Source organism: Drosophila tropicalis, unplaced genomic scaffold (assembly GCF_018151085.1).
Source record: "Drosophila tropicalis isolate 14030-0801.00 unplaced genomic scaffold, ASM1815108v1 contig_573, whole genome shotgun sequence".
In the NCBI taxonomy this organism is placed as follows: domain Eukaryota; kingdom Metazoa; phylum Arthropoda; class Insecta; order Diptera; family Drosophilidae; genus Drosophila; species Drosophila tropicalis.
Window position 1 is genome coordinate 1,556,134 of NW_027173049.1, and position 16,347 is coordinate 1,572,480.

Consider the following 16,347-nt stretch of genomic DNA (forward strand, 5'->3'; position numbering starts at 1 on the left):
ACTCACACATTTTTTTTCTTTTTTGTATTTCATTCACGACTAATATCATCCTTATCCCAGCGACTTTAACACCAATTCGTCCGAAACCCTAAAGATTACTCAGACACTCAGGAGGTCCAAGAACATGTCACCTTGCATCAAAATGTCAAGTCAACTTTAAAGAAAATATTTCAATTTCTTAAAGAAAAGTATTTGATTTCACTTTACATTTAAATTTTTTATTATAGTACATATGAACATTGTAAGTTTTCCGATTCATAGAAATAAATCTGACGTTGGGAAAGGGGATGTCCAACAAAAGCTAGCTATATGTCACCTTAGGGGGTGTGGCACACTTAACAATCTCACTTAAAATTTAAAAAATAAAACAAATCACTTGCAAACAAGTACAAATACAATTAAAGGTTGTTACCTCATAACTTAAATACACTTAATAGAAATATTAGGCTATAAACAATTTTTGCCTAAATCTGTCATAGGGGAATGGAGGTCCTTTCAAATCTGATCTACACTGCGCAAAAATCGGTTTATATAATCAATTTAAATTCTGTAATATTAATATTAATGGACACATGGTTTATTTTCGTTTGTTCTTAGTAGTTCCGATTTAGCTAACAAAAATTCAATGGTCACTGAGTTTATTTTTGAGAAAGTTTATTTGTATTTGTTCCAGTTACGAATAAATACAGTGGGAATAGGTCGATTTTCAGTTGGAGTCACAGTGTTCATAGTTGTATATGTAATTAGACATTGCTTCAATGTTAGGTCTTGGAGTCAAATGTGTGCCCAACCGAAGCTTCTTTACAATGGGAATTGGGCTAAATCGTTTAACAAAAATTTACTATAAACTAAGGAATTCAACTAGATTTAATCCTCCATGATGGTCTCATCTGCCTTGACCTTGATGCGTTTTTCTTCCAAGTATTCGAGCACATTGTTGGGACACATGACTGCCCGGCCGAGGAACAAAACCGTCGACATCGGATGCAAGTAGTCCGCTGCGAAAGTGTTTGCTTTCCAGCCAAAAAACCCGCTGGCCTTGACATCGGTGCCACTTATCTCATGAGGCAACAGATTGACGCCCACTTGATTAATTTTGGAGAATTGCACACGGAAGTAGTGACCATCGGTGGCTTTTATCCAATAGAAGCCTTCGTTGTCCACATACGGCTTACTCTGGGACTTCTTCATGGCATTCGAGCGTTCCAGATCCTGTACATTGAAACTTATGTCGATGTCATAGGCATCCGGCGACAATTGGTTCGTCTCGATGGCGCTCTTCAGGGCGTAATTGTCCAACCAGTAACGTATGCCAACATTTTCGAATTCCTCCATCACATGATTGAAAGTGGTCTTGAGTTTATCCAGACAACACGGTGGCGTGTGTCGGTCCATGTAGAAGTAGAACGGACGATTATTGTATACGGCACCGATGCAGGATTTGGTGGTTCGTTCGCAGCCAAATAGATCAATTACGGTAGTTTGGGGCAGAGAAAAATTCGACGACGAGAATTGGGCATCGATCACTAAGTTATGCTGCCAGCTTCCAGTTTCCTTGGCTGCTGGAGCTTTGGTGGGCACTTTATGAACCCTTCGAACGAGTCGCTTAATCTGGAGTTTCTTGTACATGTCCCGGAATTGACGACGACGCAGCTCCATGCGTCGCTGTTTCGTGTGGAAGGAGGCAAAGAGTCGTCGACCCTCCTGGAAGGATTGCGGAAATACCGTTGCCTAAGAGGAAGAAGAGAGAAATGGGTGTTCAATTTTCGCTTCTCTTTAGAAGGATTCCCACTACAGACCGTAAGATTCGCCGTTTTGGCTTGTATGTAAAACATCTCGGGGAAGGGCAAGGCAAATGGCTCTGGCATGGCCCGCAACGCTTCCACGTCGACAAGGATTGCATGTTTCTGCAAAAACTGAACAAAACAAAGGAATCAAAAGGGATTAGCTCGAGTTTCTTCCAAATTGATACTTACCAAATCACAGTGGGCGGTATGATTGGAAGCTATCAATTCCAGCGTCCAATTGGGCAGATCCAAATTAAGTCTGACACAACTGCTAAAGGATTTGAGATTCCCAACGAATGGAACCAGCACTATACGCTTAACCACTTCATCCGATGACACGGCCACGCGTTGCGCCGGATCCTTGACACCGGGCACAGTGTTAATCTCTCGTAGAATTTTCTGGAGCAGATTCTTGCCGCTCAGGCGGACACTGTCTGGCATCAGCAGGACGTATTTTGTGTGAACCATGGCCAAAGGACTGAGTTGTTGCCGCGTCTGACGCACATCAAACGCCAAGTTGATGAAGCGCACCGTGTCCTCTTCGCCGGCGGTCAAATTACGTTCGTAGTTAACTGGCGGATAGGAATACTCAACGCCTCCCTCCTGCAGCACCATTATCGGCATATTGGGTATAATCTCCAAGATGTTCTCAATGCTCGACCGCAGGTCCTGTTCGAAATTATAATGGCCGTAGAACATAATGGTGATGGATTTCCGTATGTGTTTATTGGCGTTGCGTATCTTATCCTTTGGCGATAGGGGCTTAGCCGTCGGACCGTTGGCATGGCCATCTCCATCCCCATCAGTGCCACCCAATGCCCGCGAAATGCGTCGCCAGAGCAGCGTGTTCCAAGCATAATAGATAAATATCAAATTGGCCACAAGAAAACCCAGCAGCAGCAGCTTAACCAGGCGCAGTCGGAATACCTTCATGGCGCTGCCTAACTATATAAATATCCTTCTACTGTAAGTATGGTGCACTACACTCTCTATCTCGTCTCTGGCTTCCTACATGGCTAACTCGGCTTAGACCAAAGCGGCACAAACATTTTGATTATTTTTCATGAATTTGTACTTTTGTTTTTGTGCCAATTTTCTATTTTCCACCCTCGAACAAGCCAACAGCTGATATTTTTAAGGTCCTGTAAAAGCTCCAAGGGACTCTTGTCAAGTTGAAAGCTTTTGCAACCCCCAAAATATTGGGATAACTTTCGAATAACCCCACTCCACAACAATAAGTTCTCTTCAATTTTAAATTTCGCTAAATAAATTTTTCAAGTAAATATTAGGACATTTTTGAAACACAGAAAGCAACCAGTCCAAAAATTGCATACTTAATGGCAGTCTTTGAAAGATGAAACATCAAGATTTGAGGAGATTTTAAGTAGCAGTATGAAAAATTTGACATTTTTCTTTCATTTTTTAAGTATTAAAAGGAATAAGGCAACCGAATTTGGATCCAACCAGAAAACTATCTATGTACATATATCTGCCAAAGAAAACGATTTAGGGATAATAAAAGTGAAATACTTTATGTCTGCATGTATGAATATTTACGAATCCTGTAATGTACTCAACCTGGAATGATTCCAGATCTTGTACATCCCCTCTTAGGTCAAGTTCGGCCAATATATGTGTCCTATCTTTCGCAGTCCCTATACATCAGATGTCAGGATGGGTCTTGCCCACCACAAATCAGGCCAAAGCCAATGATATGTACGTGCTGAATGTATTAAGAAGTTCGGGTCCGGAGTGGGGAGTTGGGGAGTTCTTTGGACCAACATATTCTCAACACATCCGTACTTTATAAAATAAAACAGATTCCCCATAGCACGAATATTACACAATTACTTAATTGAAAGAAATGAACTAGAAGGATAGCGAAAAAGGTACATACATATATTAGTATCACACTAATTTTGAACCTACTAGTATGTTATTGTCTTCTTAACCCACCCAACCAATGATTTTCCTGTCGCAAGATCCTGGAAAATCCCAACATATTCAGCTCACATCTCACATTTCGCTAGAAGAAAGATCACATACTTTTTACTCAAACATTATAAATTATATTTATTCACGAGGGTTACGGAATGCCAAAATACTTCAATAAGTCGGAAACATAATTCGAGTTGGCTATACTAAAGTGATGTATCTTATAATAAACGGTAATCAAATTAAATATGTAATTGAATCATTTCGGGCATCCAAAGACCAAATTAGGGATAATATTATGTATTTTGTTATGGTGAATCCTGGTCGTAAAGTGGACTTATGTATATACATATATACAATGTATGTACATATTCAAAATAAAGATGTCAATTGGAATTCGGAAATCTTCAATTTCAATTATAAATACAGACTCGGCTCACACAGTCAAAGGCGATTATTGATAGCGTTTAGTTTTAAAACAATGATTGACTATTTTCTTTTTCTTTAATAGTTTTCGTTTAGCTTTACTGTATCCGAGAGAGTTTTTCTCATTTGCAGATTAATTGACACAGAAAACGTATTGTTTCGCATAAAAAAACAGGGGAATACCAGATCGATTATGACTTCCGTCCGGTCCGTCGAAGGGTTTCGTCGTCCTCTGGATGATGCTTGGGGATATAAATGTCTAGCCAGGGCGAAAGTTCGTCAGAAATAAGAGTGACCAAAGCACGCATGATGCGTCTTCGCTAGGGTTGCACTTGTACAACTATCAAACTTCTAAGCTCGCGTGATTATTTTTATCGACGCAGTCCTCCACCACTTAATAAAAATAAAACTAACGGCAGAAACTGGGCCCTACAAGTTGGGAAATGTTCAAAGTGTGAGTAAGGCAATAAATTTGAAATGCTTTAAAGTGAACTACGATAGGGAAATCATTATACACTCATGACCCAGTCGCAAGGATAAGGGATGTGCGTTAGAAACACTTTAATCCCTTTTGTATACCAGCAATATCGCTTTACTATACATATGTATATATTTTCGATATCTATAATACACAATACGATTTAAAAAGGATATATAGTGATATATCCAACGCCAATACCCAATAACATATAAGTTTGTATAAACACTTGGACACTTCCAATAACAATTGTCCCCCCTCATATTATCTTTCTTTCTGGAATCTTCAGTTAATATAGATTTTTAAATCAACATGTAAAGCATTTATTTAATAATCATTTTGCGAAATCTTATGGAGTTTTAGCTCACTTGCCCATGCCAGCAAATAGCAGTGGAAAGGGCACCTCGTCGTTGGCCAAAATCTGTGGCGTCGGAGGACGCACTTCCCCCTCAGTGGAGCTATTCAACCAATAGGTTGTAACAGTTCCCTTGCCCTTTAGCTCAACATCACCGCGTTGTTCCATTTGGAAGGTGCCGAACTTATCTAAGATTGCCTTTGTGGCCGACGACACGTGAATCTTGCCTGGAAGGCCAGTACTTTCCATACGCGAAGCTGTGTTCACTGTATCCCCGAAGAGGCAATAGTGTGGCATTTTTTTTCCCACCACTCCGGCACAGACCGATCCGGAATGCATGCCTATGCGTATTTGAATTTTGTACTCGGGCTTATGTCGCAAGTTAAAAGAACACACAGCTTGGAGAATGTCCAGGGCCATGAGTGCTATCTCTCGGGCGTGCTTGTCGCCGTTAGGTTCGGGCAGGCCGGAGACCACTAAATATGCGTCTCCAATTGTCTCCACCTTGTAAACGTCGTAGAAGCCAATGATCCGATCGAACGTGCTGTAGAGATCATTGAGGAAATTAACCACATCCATGGGGCTACTGCGGGCGCAGAGTTCGGTGAAACCGACAATATCGCTAAAGTAGATCGTGACACTGCTAAACTCCTCGGGCTCTACGAGATCCCCTGCCATAAGCTGCTGGGCAACGGGTCGTGGCAGGATTTGATACAATAGCTCCTCGGTTCTCTGCTTCTCCAGACTCAATTGACGGGTTTTATCCTCCACGAGACTCTCCAAGTTGTTGGCATACTGCTCCATTCGATTAAGCAAATCGTCCATTAAGTTCTCACAGAATCCCCTAAAATGGAAAGCAATTGAAAAGATCGAAGATCTAAGATAGTGTCTAATTACTTCATAATGGTCCGTATGTTGCTTCTAATTGTGGAGAATGCTGGTCGCTCCTCTTGATTGTCGGCCCAGCATTTTTCCATCAATTCCAGCAAATCCGGGGGACATTCGCGTTCACGTAAATGAGGGCGAAATGGAGGATACTCGCATTGACGAACTCTATGCAAAATGGTATGAACATCCATCTGCTGGCGTGCCTCCTGGTATGGACCACCACGATTAACAATCTCCTCGAGAATAATGCCAAATGAATAGACATCGCCACGTTGTGTGGCTGGACAGCAGCCGGGTATAGAAGTCAAAGGCAAAAGTTCGGGCGCAATCCAAAGCAATTCTGGAATGACAAAACTTCTTATGGTCTGTCTCTTAACCACATTTGACTACCCACTTATATAGTAATTCTGATCCCTAACGAAGTCCGATGGAGTGGTAAGAGTGCTTAGACCAAAATCCGATATCTTTAGCACAAATCTTCCATCGATCAGGCAATTGCAAGATCTCAATTTGCCATGGGCAGCCACATCGCTGTTATGCAAATAACTCATCCCCTTGACAATGTCATGAATCAGAGACATGCGAAAATTCCAGTCCAACTCAATGGCCTCGTTTTCCAGCACATCCTTCAGGCTACCACGAGAGCAATATTCCGTCAGGATAAGCACAGTGGGCCGCGGCAGATCAATGCAAGCGCCCACAAATCTCACGGTATTTTCATGGCTCACATCACGGGCCTGCTTGATCTCCCAAAGCAATTGGGGAGTCAGTTCCACTTTCTTAACATTAACCTTCTTGATGGCCACCCGCTCCCCCTTGAATTGGCCAATAGTCGTATACACCTGAGTGGGCAGCGAAGTGAAGCTAGCTATGGAAGCCCTTCCGGAATGAATACCAAATTGTTGCAGTGAAATGTTTTCCACATCGAGACGTTGCAGGCCTCCTTTAGAGCCAAACATGCCACCCATTTCGATAAGAACATCGTCAGGACGAACTCGCCAAGACATATTATTCAACTCCTTGCTAAGCTTCATTTGTCTGAACAGAACAAAGAGAAGTTTTGATTTCCTTGCATCAATTACAGAGATAAACTTACTTTTGCAAGAGGCAAATAACCAGGAAAACCAATCCACAAAAAAGAGCCAGTCCAAAGATTGTATACATAATGGCAGTCTCTGAAAAAACCAAGAAGAAGAAAGACTTGAGGAGAGGATCCTCCGGTAAAAGATAAATAAATACCATTGCCATGACAGTCAGGCGAGTTTCCCAGAAAGCCACACGGCGGTACATCCGGTGGTGGCTCTTCCCGTCCTCCCGGCCAATGAATCTTCTTGCCATGCACTGCAGAATATTCCCTAAAATTCAAGCCAAAATCAGACATAGGCTGATCCCAAATCCCGATTCGTTCTCTCACTCACTTGTGCAGGCCGTAATAGTGTGCCACAACCGAAAATTTACCATTTATCGGATCGAGATCCAATATTGAGTAATCTGCATCCCGATCGCCATTGTTGTCAATCCGCACTAGACCTGTGATGCCCTCGAAATTTCTATTCCACATGCGCCGTGTAATATTTACCCCATCCTTTATGTCGCCGCCTTCACTCAATGTCTCGTTTAGTGCCATGCCAAGCAAATAGACGCCATCGTAAAAGGCTCCAATGAAAAAGTTCACCTCCTCATCCTCACCAAATGTGTAATTGTAATCGGCCAAGGCATTCTCCCGGACGTTATCTGCAAAGTCCTGGAATTTGGGGCTGGTAGGCTGGAGAAGACTCACCCTCAACAGAGCCTCGTATGCCTTACGCGCCTTGGTGTCATTCTCATCCCCCATTTCCCAATCCTTGTCTCCCCAATAGGCACTCTGAAAGATCTCCACATCAAGGAAGACCCATTCGCCATTGGTCATGCCCAGATTATGGGCGGCTAGCATAAATTTCCGTACTAAAACGCCGCGCACCGATAGGATAACAACTGAGGATGCAAAAGCCATCAATGAAACCCATTTAAAAGCCATCAACGAGACCCATCTTACCTCTAGCATACATGCTGGCATCTCTCAGATAGTTGTCATAGATCTCTTCTTCCTCATTGCCATTAAGCTCCCGCACAAATTTCAGCAAACCTTCGTGTCGCAATCCATATTCCAAATTCTTACCAACTGTCCAGGAAAACAGCTCCGACCTGTCCACTAGCAGGGCCACATGCTTCCAATTAAACTGACGGAAAACACTGGCAAATACCAAAATGAGACGGCACTGGCAATATGACATCCGCGTGAGGGTGGGATACTTTGATTTGTCCTTAAACATGCCCTACCACCACGAGATTAACGAGATTAAAATTTTCTAAATGCTTGCCAATTGGACGAGCGGCAAAACTCACTGTACTCTCATTTTTCCATTTGTGTATGCGTCCCAATATACCAGAGGTTAATTCTCCTTCTGAAGATGGAGGCTAAGTCCGTTAATATTATAAAAAGTTGCCAAGAAATAGTTAATTCCGAGTTAGTAAGAAAGGTTTCCCGTCGAATTTGAGACACCCAATACAGTTCATTCACTCATTTGTTCAGTTGTTCACTACTTCAGTAAGTCAGTGAACAATTGAATGTAATGAGTGAATATTTGAATTAATCTTTTACTTTTATGGTAATGGAAATAGGATTATCTTTTTGGTTTGGTTCTTAAAATTCATCTGAATTATGTTGAAAGTGAGCTTCTATATGCTTCTCATCCTGTTTAGGTAGAGGGTATCAAACACAACACAATAGAAACATTGAAAATTAAAGACCACTTGAGCTATTGCCAAGACCTAGACCCAGACCATTTAATTGCCAATGTCAAGCGGAAAAACGAAAGGTGGAGGCAATTAAGATAACTTTTAATGTGATTGCCTGGGATTAGGTTCCGCATTATTGGAAAGCATCCTGCTGCGCTTCATTGTATTGTGTTGCGTTGGGGTTAACTCACCTGATCTCCCATTCCTGTTATAATAGGTGTGTTCCAATAGGCGGCCAGGCGTGCAACTGGCTCAAGAGCGAATGCACAAGCAGGACCTATAAACGCTATCACATCGTCCTTGAAATGCATATCGGCAGCGAGTCCTGGAGCCCGAGAACCCGAACATGATGGATAGCTAAATGCCAATGCAATTTGTGAAGGGAACGGAAGTGAAAGAGAATGGACGACTTACCTGGCCTTCTTTTTAACCAGCGTAATGTTATGGGGTCTAAGGAATACCTTATTTATTTGATCCAACGCCAAATCAACTGCTGGACCACAACGTTCCAGGTCGAATGGGGAATCTAATTGTATGAATACCTTCTTCTGCATTCATTTCTAAACACTAATAATCAGCCACTTACCTAAATGGGAGGCCATCAGAACACCGACATTATATACACGCATATAGCTAATGTCGTTTTGAATCTGGTTTAAATTTGATTGATACTGATGTGCCTTTGCCTCTCTGGTTCGTTCATAGACCGATTCATTGAGACTTAGCACCACATTTGTAGTGGTGGTTTCGTCCAGGAATTCGAAATCCTCAAAAGAGTCTATGTCATTGCGTTTCGTGCTTTGATGCAAACTGAAACTGGCATCCGACAATGGCATCAAGAACAGCATCCGTATGGTTATGCCAAGGGTTAACCAGCGCCACATTTTCCTAGAAACTGTTGCGAAACTTCATAATAGATTACAATATCACAAAAATCAAGCAGGAATCTTGCATTTACATATTAAATTTTATTACATTAACGAAATTTTCAATTTCAAATTAATTCAAATGGCCAAACCCAAAAGGGGAAAAGCGTAATGACGCGATAACAAAACATTTTCCACTAGATGATTAAGATATTTCCATACACATAGAAACATACTGAACAATAGTCTTAAATTTGCCCTCTTAAAACTTAAATTTAAACAGTTTTAATGTTTTATTTACTTTTTTCTACACAATGAATTTAACTTTGAATTTTTAGCAATCACTTGAAACAGAAACCGAATCCGAAAAGTAGAAACATATTCCAAACACTCAGCGAACGAATGAACGGGAGCCCAAAGACACTTGGTCCTTTTATATCCCCCAAAAAGGCTCCCGGGCCGAACAGGACACGAAGTCATTTGGCCAATGGCAAGGCAAGGAGTCGGGGGGCATATTCACTTGTTGCTCTGTCCATTTGAATTTAAATTGCCTGTAAAAAGGTCGCGTGCTGCCTGCAATTAATGCGTCTGCTGTTTGTTAAAGAAATTCTGTCATCTTATTCTTAAAGCTATCTATTTTTATTATTTTAACAAGTCAAAACTTTCACTTGCGCTGCAGCCCACCCCGAGTCCGCTGCAGAGATGGTGCTGTGGATGCTGCTGCTTTCTTCACCTCATCAATGGCATGAAGCATGCGTTGGGGTTCAGTTAAAAACCAGATCCACAGGATATTGCTATATCGCAAAAGTGTATCCTTCTTCTATAAATAACCATAAATTGATTCAATAAATGTAGCAGTAGGTTACAGTTACTTACCATATCCTCGTTATATTGAGTGCGCAGTTTCCGCAGCTTTCCATCGAGATATTCTTCTTGTTGTTGGATGTTGAAAATGGGACATAAATAAACCACATTCTCAAACATGGGATGATTTTTTAATGGCGAATCATAGACAAAGGGGCGAAGAATTTCCTCTACGCGTTTCCTACAAAAATTAAACAAATAACAAAGTAGTCTTTAGTTTTACCAGGGTGACTCGGGAACAAGTCTATTTGCATTTTTAAGCAACTCGTAAGTTTTGTAAACATAACTCTTTAAAAGAAAAATTCTATACAATATAATATGTGTAATTTAGTTACTTACAGCTCGTTTATCTGATCCTGAGCCAGTATATAAGATTTCTTATTGAGCATGCTCTGCAGTGCGTATACTAAGAGACGTCCAAATTTCTCGTATTCGTACAGACAGCTTTTAACATCGTTACTTCGTACCGAATTTGGTTGATGACCCAAATGATTGGCCAACTGACAGCTGATCTCTTGAAGAAACTGAGCGCAAATGCCATGCTCTTGACTGGTCCACAGAGTGCGCATGTCCTGGACACGCTGCCAACTGGCTTGCGCCTGAAGAGTAAACTGCTCAGAGCTATCTAGGCAATTGCGACTCTTCTCCAAATCCAATTGAATAGCAATCCAAGCTAGCTCAGCATTGGACAAGGCATGGGATATAATAGTAGTCAATTGTATATTGTTCTCGCGTCTTTGATTAGCCCTTTCGAGCTTCTGTTTTGTGTTCTCCAGAAGAACCAATTCAATACGTTGCTGCATAAGCTGATGGACTTGTCCTGCCATCGAATTGTATAATGTGTCGTAGGTGTTCTTTAAATGAATGTTATTAAGCAATTGCAGATCATGTGTCTCTCGCATCATATCTGATAGACTCAGACATTGAATGTGGGCGAAGTCCAAATGGTCGATTAAGCTCTGAGTGGCTCTGGCCTTGATCTTCTTCTTAATAATAGCGATTGTATAGAATTCAAGGCTAAAAAATTATGTAAATTATCATATACAAAACTTATAAATTTCAAAGAGTGAATAACATACGAGTTTTGTAAAACCTCCAGATTGCTGTTCGCCACTTCCATATTGTCCACAAGACTATTTTGAAAGTCCTGATTATCCTGGATTTTAAAATTCTCTTTCAAATAGAGATTAAAATACTGCACAAACGAATCGTTCTTTAGAAAATATTGCTCCAACGGTTGTTGATGCATGAAAACCGGTGGCGATTGCTGGGAAGTAAATCCTTTTTTGGCCTCAATGCTCAGTTTGCAGTTCTCCCGCTGCAAATCCTCCAATTGTTTGGCCCTAGTTTGACTGCTCGCGAGTAGACCACGTCCTTCATTTTGCATCTTGGTTATTTCATATTCAAGATTATTCAGGTTATTCGTTATGATGCGCTTGGTATTCCTAAAACGGTATTTGCACAAAATGAGTTTTTATTTAGATAAAGTGGAAGACGATCACTTACTGCATATCATCGATCAGGACAGCATATTCATGGGCAGCACCCTCCAATACTGCAATCTCGGAACTTAATGCAGTCACATTTTGAGGCTTGTGTTTAAGTAAGCCAGGATTCTCAGCATCAATCCGCCTCAAGGCCAGCTCACACTCTGGCTTGTCTAGCCATCCTCCATTACGTACCATTTCATCACGTTCCAATAACTCCTGTTCGGTCAGAATGTTTGCATCTGTTATGTTCTCCGAAATAAAATTGAAGAATCTTTCAAACTGCTCGTCGTAAAGTATCCATTGGTTGGAGCTGTCTAAGCCAAGCTTCCTGAAGAGCTCCGAGTTCTAAAAATAAACAAAGTTATTGGTTTGTAATTCGCAAGTTGGTCATTCATACATACGCTTAGCAGATCGCCCATTGTAAAATTCTTCGCTTTACTCCGGCTTATTAAAAATCGGAAATACCCAAAATATTGGGCAAATCGTGAAGGGATCTTTGGCAATCAGTTAATAAATAAATGCATAAAACTTTATTTAATTTTTACCAATTTAAATTCATAGTGTGAACAGATTTACTAACACGCCAATTACCGAATGGCGCGCTAGCACCTATTACGTTTAGTATTTTCTAGTATTGTTTTATAGTATTTTTCGGTTTCTTTAAATTGGGTCACATTAGGTGAATGACAAGTAATTTCTGCATTTTGCTTTTCGCTAAACACAAACCGTAAAAATTATAGAATTTTTTAATAATGGTGAGTAAAGCAGATTATTCAAGAATTATTAATATCATTTGATAAATTGAACAGGCTCGCCGATATGATTCCCGCACCACAATCTTCTCACCAGAGGGACGCCTCTACCAGGTCGAATATGCCATGGAAGCCATCTCTCATGCCGGCACTTGCTTGGGCATCCTAGCAGAGGACGGAATCCTTCTGGCCGCTGAGTGTCGTAGCACAAACAAGTTGCTGGACAGTGCGATTCCCTCAGAGAAAATCTACAGATTAAACGAGTATGTCGGGAGATGGGTGATAAATATTAGCATTTAAGCATGTATTAATTGATGTGATCTCTCGTAGAAATATGGTCTGTTCGGTGGCTGGCATTACATCAGATGCCAATGTTTTGACTGCAGAGCTGCGCCTCATTGCTCAGCGCTACCAATTCAGCTATGGTGAAGTGATTCCTTGCGAACAGCTCGTATCACATTTGTGCGACATTAAGCAGGCCTATACTCAGTATGGTGGCAAGCGTCCATTTGGCGTCTCATTGCTCTACATGGGCTGGGACAACAAGTATGGATATCAACTTTATCAATCAGATCCCAGTGGCAACTATGGCGGTTGGAAAGCTACTTGCATTGGCAACAACTTTGGCGCCGCCATATCCATGCTAAAGCAAGAGTTGGCTGATAAGGAGAGCATTAAACTAGAGGAGGCCAAGGATTTGGCAGTAAAAGTGCTAAGCATGACTTTGGATACTACCAAGCTGACGCCGGAGAAGGTGGAAATGGCCACGCTGCAACGTGTGAACAACACGACAGTCACTAGCATTTTGGAAAAGGTGGATGTGGAGAAACTAATCGAGAAATACAATAAACTGCAAGCAGAGGCCGAGGCAGCCAAAAAGGAGAAGCAAGCCCAGCAGACAAAATCTTAAGATTTAATCTTAATTGGTAATGTTATAGGGGCATTCTGATTGGTGATTTTGTATTCTGGAAATAAATTCAAACAAATAAAATGTTTAGTATGTACTTTTGCAAAAGGACTCGTTTACGAGCAATCACTGGCCTTGGGATACTACGGACATCCACCTACATACGAATCTGAACAAATCTTAAACGTTTTTCACAACTTTATGCTATTCAAAAAACCTCGTTATTTTTGAAGAATCACAAATTCCAAATCCAAATTAGTTTGATATATATACGTAACTGCATTTTGACTATACCCTTTTTGCTAGGTAATGTAATTTATTTAGTACCAATCTTAAAATCGTAATCTTGAACTGACGTGGCAGGTTCGTATTGTATTTTAAAATTGCCAATTGTCCCTAAAAAAAAAAAATGTGTTCTGCATAAAAAAAAGAAAAACCAGACATGTTTAATATCATTGATTCGATAAGTTCCAGATTATCAAACGATCTTTGGACCCTCTTCGCTTTTTAAATCGCGCTGCTATTAAGATATTTCACTTCGATTATTCCCACAACATTAATTACAAGAGATGTTGTAATAAAAAACATTTTAACTTAAATTTTTAGCCATTCAAAAGATATTTTTTGGCAAATGATATTTAATTGCTTGAAGATATTATTTCAATTTTACGGCAGTACGAAAGGCCCAAATGGAAGAAACCTTCTAACAGTAATCTCCATTCCAAAAATTATAATTCATTATATTCGTTCATTCATTATGTAAATCATTTATATTCATTGTTATTTTATTTTAATTTTCTTTTTATTTAACCTTCAAAAATTGGTTTCTTTCATAAAATGGAAACAAAACAATGTTTGCTTTTTGCAATTTTTTCGAAATATTGGATTTGAATCATTTTTAGTTTGGAAAGGTAAGAAGGTCTTTTGAAATCTAGGAATTTGTTTTAGTTCGAAAAAAAAAGATTTCCAAACGCCAAAGTCACGAAGGTAAATATTTACCCAAAACGCGCTTAAACTACATATTCTGCTGCCAACTGGCTGTTGGAATCTTCATCCTGCAATTGGAAAAAAAATATTATAAAAAAAAATGATATAAAATTGAAATTATATTTCATACAAACCTGGGTGAACGCCGCAGGATCTTGGATGCCATATTTGCCAGATTTAAAGCCATCGTCCTGCCCAATCGGTTGCGTCGGCCACCTCCTGTGACCCGATCAACTTCGCCCGCTTCTGCCTGACTTGGATGAGGCAAGGGTCATCCCCCTTACAGAGTCGACGGTGGTGCACCAATCCCAGTTTTTCCTTCGGCGGGACAATATTGTACTTGTGCAAGTTTCGCTTGTCCGGGCGGCGCTCTGCAAATAGCTTCAAATTGTTGAAGCCACTGGCTGTGGCTCCTGTACCACAGGAACCTGAGCTCCTGTACCACCTCCTAAAGAGTTCAGCCGAAAATTTGAATGTATCTCAGACAATACAGCAAAAGCTGAGTATTTACGGGTCATCATCAGAATACAATAACCAACTTATATCATTAAGTTACTTAAGAGTCGAAAAAAACCTGAACTAAAGTCAAACCTCGCCTTCGCCTATTGCAGTGAACATCTCTATCTCGTAGAAAATGATCAAAGATTTGTTCAAAAGCACCTCATGGGTAACAGCGATGGGGTCTACAGCTACAAGGGCAGGAAGTGGTGGAAGCAAATGAAAATAAAATCACCACACATTGAAAGTCAGGATAGGTGTGACCACTATCGTGTTAGTACAGGATTTGCGCCATTGCAATTTGTTAGCCAATTCATTTGGCTATAATGCAAAAAAAAAGATATTACATTGTTTTGGTCAACAGCGAAACGAGCCATGATACACTAATAGAGTGCCTGTAGATGAAATAGGCACTAACGCACTTATTATATAAATATTTAATGTTCAATCAATTAAAACTCACGCCTAGAGTAGCAAGGAGCTTTCCGTGGTACCAATACCACATGAACCTGTGGCAGAGGTTCCAAAGACAATGGTTCCGATTCCACAGGATCCTGTGGCACAGGTTCCAATGCCACTGGTCCCAGTATTAGATTGCATATAAAAAAAGCCTGCTTCATAAATTCGCCAAGTTAATTGAAGTTTTCGAGAATTCTTTCCTCCACATTCTCCTTACCAATATTTACATACTGTTGGAATTCATTAATTCCTTCCTGAATTTTACAATCGGGAATTCTCCTCAGCACAGAAATTTCAGAAGGAGCAACGTTAAATTTTAGGCTTGCCATTTTCTTTATTGTTTACTTGTAATTTTTCTTTTATTTCATATCATCTTTATCAATTTCAAAAAACGCGACTTTTATCTCCCTTTTATTTGAATTTGGATTTACTCCCATCTTGGAAGTTTCAATTTCAATGTTTTATTTATTATTATGTACTTTTTCTTTATTTCTTACAGAAATCATGCTCCAAAAATAGTTGGTTGAACAAAATTAATGCGCCGCGTGCCAGATCTAGAATTCTTTTCTTTGCTCCCTCTCAGGCAGAAATAGATGAAGCGAAGGAGCTAATCTCTTGAATAGTTGCCACACACATTTAACTAGAGCAATGTAATTAAATTTAAAAATCTTATTCGAAAAGTGATGATCCAATCCGGCTAAATCTGAGATATTTGTACAAGGACTCATGCAGCCGAGGTACATCGACCCGAGGAAGACAAAAAAAAAAGGGACTGTCACGGTATTCTTTTATATAAAAACAAAGTTGTTTTAGTTTTGTTATTTGTTTTTAAATTTTAACGGAATCAAACAAATTGCCGAGCAGAAGAATTGCGATA

The 16,347-nt window shown here is 40.3% G+C and overlaps 4 protein-coding genes and 1 long non-coding RNA gene across 6 annotated transcripts; 1 reads left to right on the forward strand and 4 right to left on the reverse strand.

The window, feature by feature from the left end:
* Positions 1–202: 202 nt before the first annotated feature.
* Positions 203–2,879, reverse strand: LOC137575225 (ribitol 5-phosphate transferase FKRP). Its single transcript, XM_068287669.1, has 3 exons — positions 1,977–2,879; positions 1,800–1,916; positions 203–1,731 (listed from the first exon to the last, which is right to left on the reverse strand). Exons 1-3 carry the CDS (start codon positions 2,718–2,720, stop codon positions 868–870), a joined length of 1,725 nt encoding a protein of 574 aa, XP_068143770.1. The 5' UTR covers positions 2,721–2,879; the 3' UTR covers positions 203–867.
* A 2,111-nt stretch (positions 2,880–4,990) lies between these two features.
* LOC137575481 (atrial natriuretic peptide receptor 1) lies at positions 4,991–9,531 on the reverse strand. The gene is made up of 11 exons (XM_068288060.1): positions 9,234–9,531; positions 9,062–9,173; positions 8,839–9,004; positions 8,255–8,326; positions 7,905–8,184; positions 7,288–7,843; positions 7,109–7,224; positions 6,966–7,044; positions 6,264–6,907; positions 5,879–6,209; positions 4,991–5,825 (listed from the first exon to the last, which is right to left on the reverse strand). The coding sequence occupies exons 1-11, from the start codon at positions 9,529–9,531 to the stop codon at positions 4,991–4,993; spliced, it is 3,489 nt and encodes a 1,162-aa protein (XP_068144161.1).
* Positions 9,532–9,595: 64 nt separating this feature from the next.
* Positions 9,596–12,429, reverse strand: dgt3 (dim gamma-tubulin 3). Its single transcript, XM_068287782.1, has 6 exons — positions 12,269–12,429; positions 11,884–12,212; positions 11,457–11,822; positions 10,717–11,394; positions 10,390–10,558; positions 9,596–10,333 (listed from the first exon to the last, which is right to left on the reverse strand). The coding sequence occupies exons 1-6, from the start codon at positions 12,284–12,286 to the stop codon at positions 10,178–10,180; spliced, it is 1,716 nt and encodes a 571-aa protein (XP_068143883.1). The 5' UTR covers positions 12,287–12,429; the 3' UTR covers positions 9,596–10,177.
* A 55-nt stretch (positions 12,430–12,484) lies between these two features.
* On the forward strand, positions 12,485–13,637 carry Prosalpha3 (proteasome alpha3 subunit). Its single transcript, XM_068287746.1, has 3 exons — positions 12,485–12,622; positions 12,677–12,882; positions 12,950–13,637. The coding sequence occupies exons 1-3, from the start codon at positions 12,620–12,622 to the stop codon at positions 13,527–13,529; spliced, it is 789 nt and encodes a 262-aa protein (XP_068143847.1). The 5' UTR covers positions 12,485–12,619; the 3' UTR covers positions 13,530–13,637.
* Positions 13,638–14,356: 719 nt separating this feature from the next.
* LOC137575537 (uncharacterized) lies at positions 14,357–15,514 on the reverse strand. 2 transcript variants are annotated; one of them, XR_011032180.1, is made up of 3 exons: positions 15,475–15,514; positions 14,648–15,424; positions 14,357–14,581 (listed from the first exon to the last, which is right to left on the reverse strand). It is a non-coding gene; the product is annotated as an uncharacterized lncRNA (long non-coding RNA). The 2 variants fall into 2 exon arrangements; XR_011032181.1 differs by having other exon boundaries at positions 14,648–14,961; positions 15,475–15,512.
* Between the last annotated feature and the right edge of the window lie 833 nt (positions 15,515–16,347).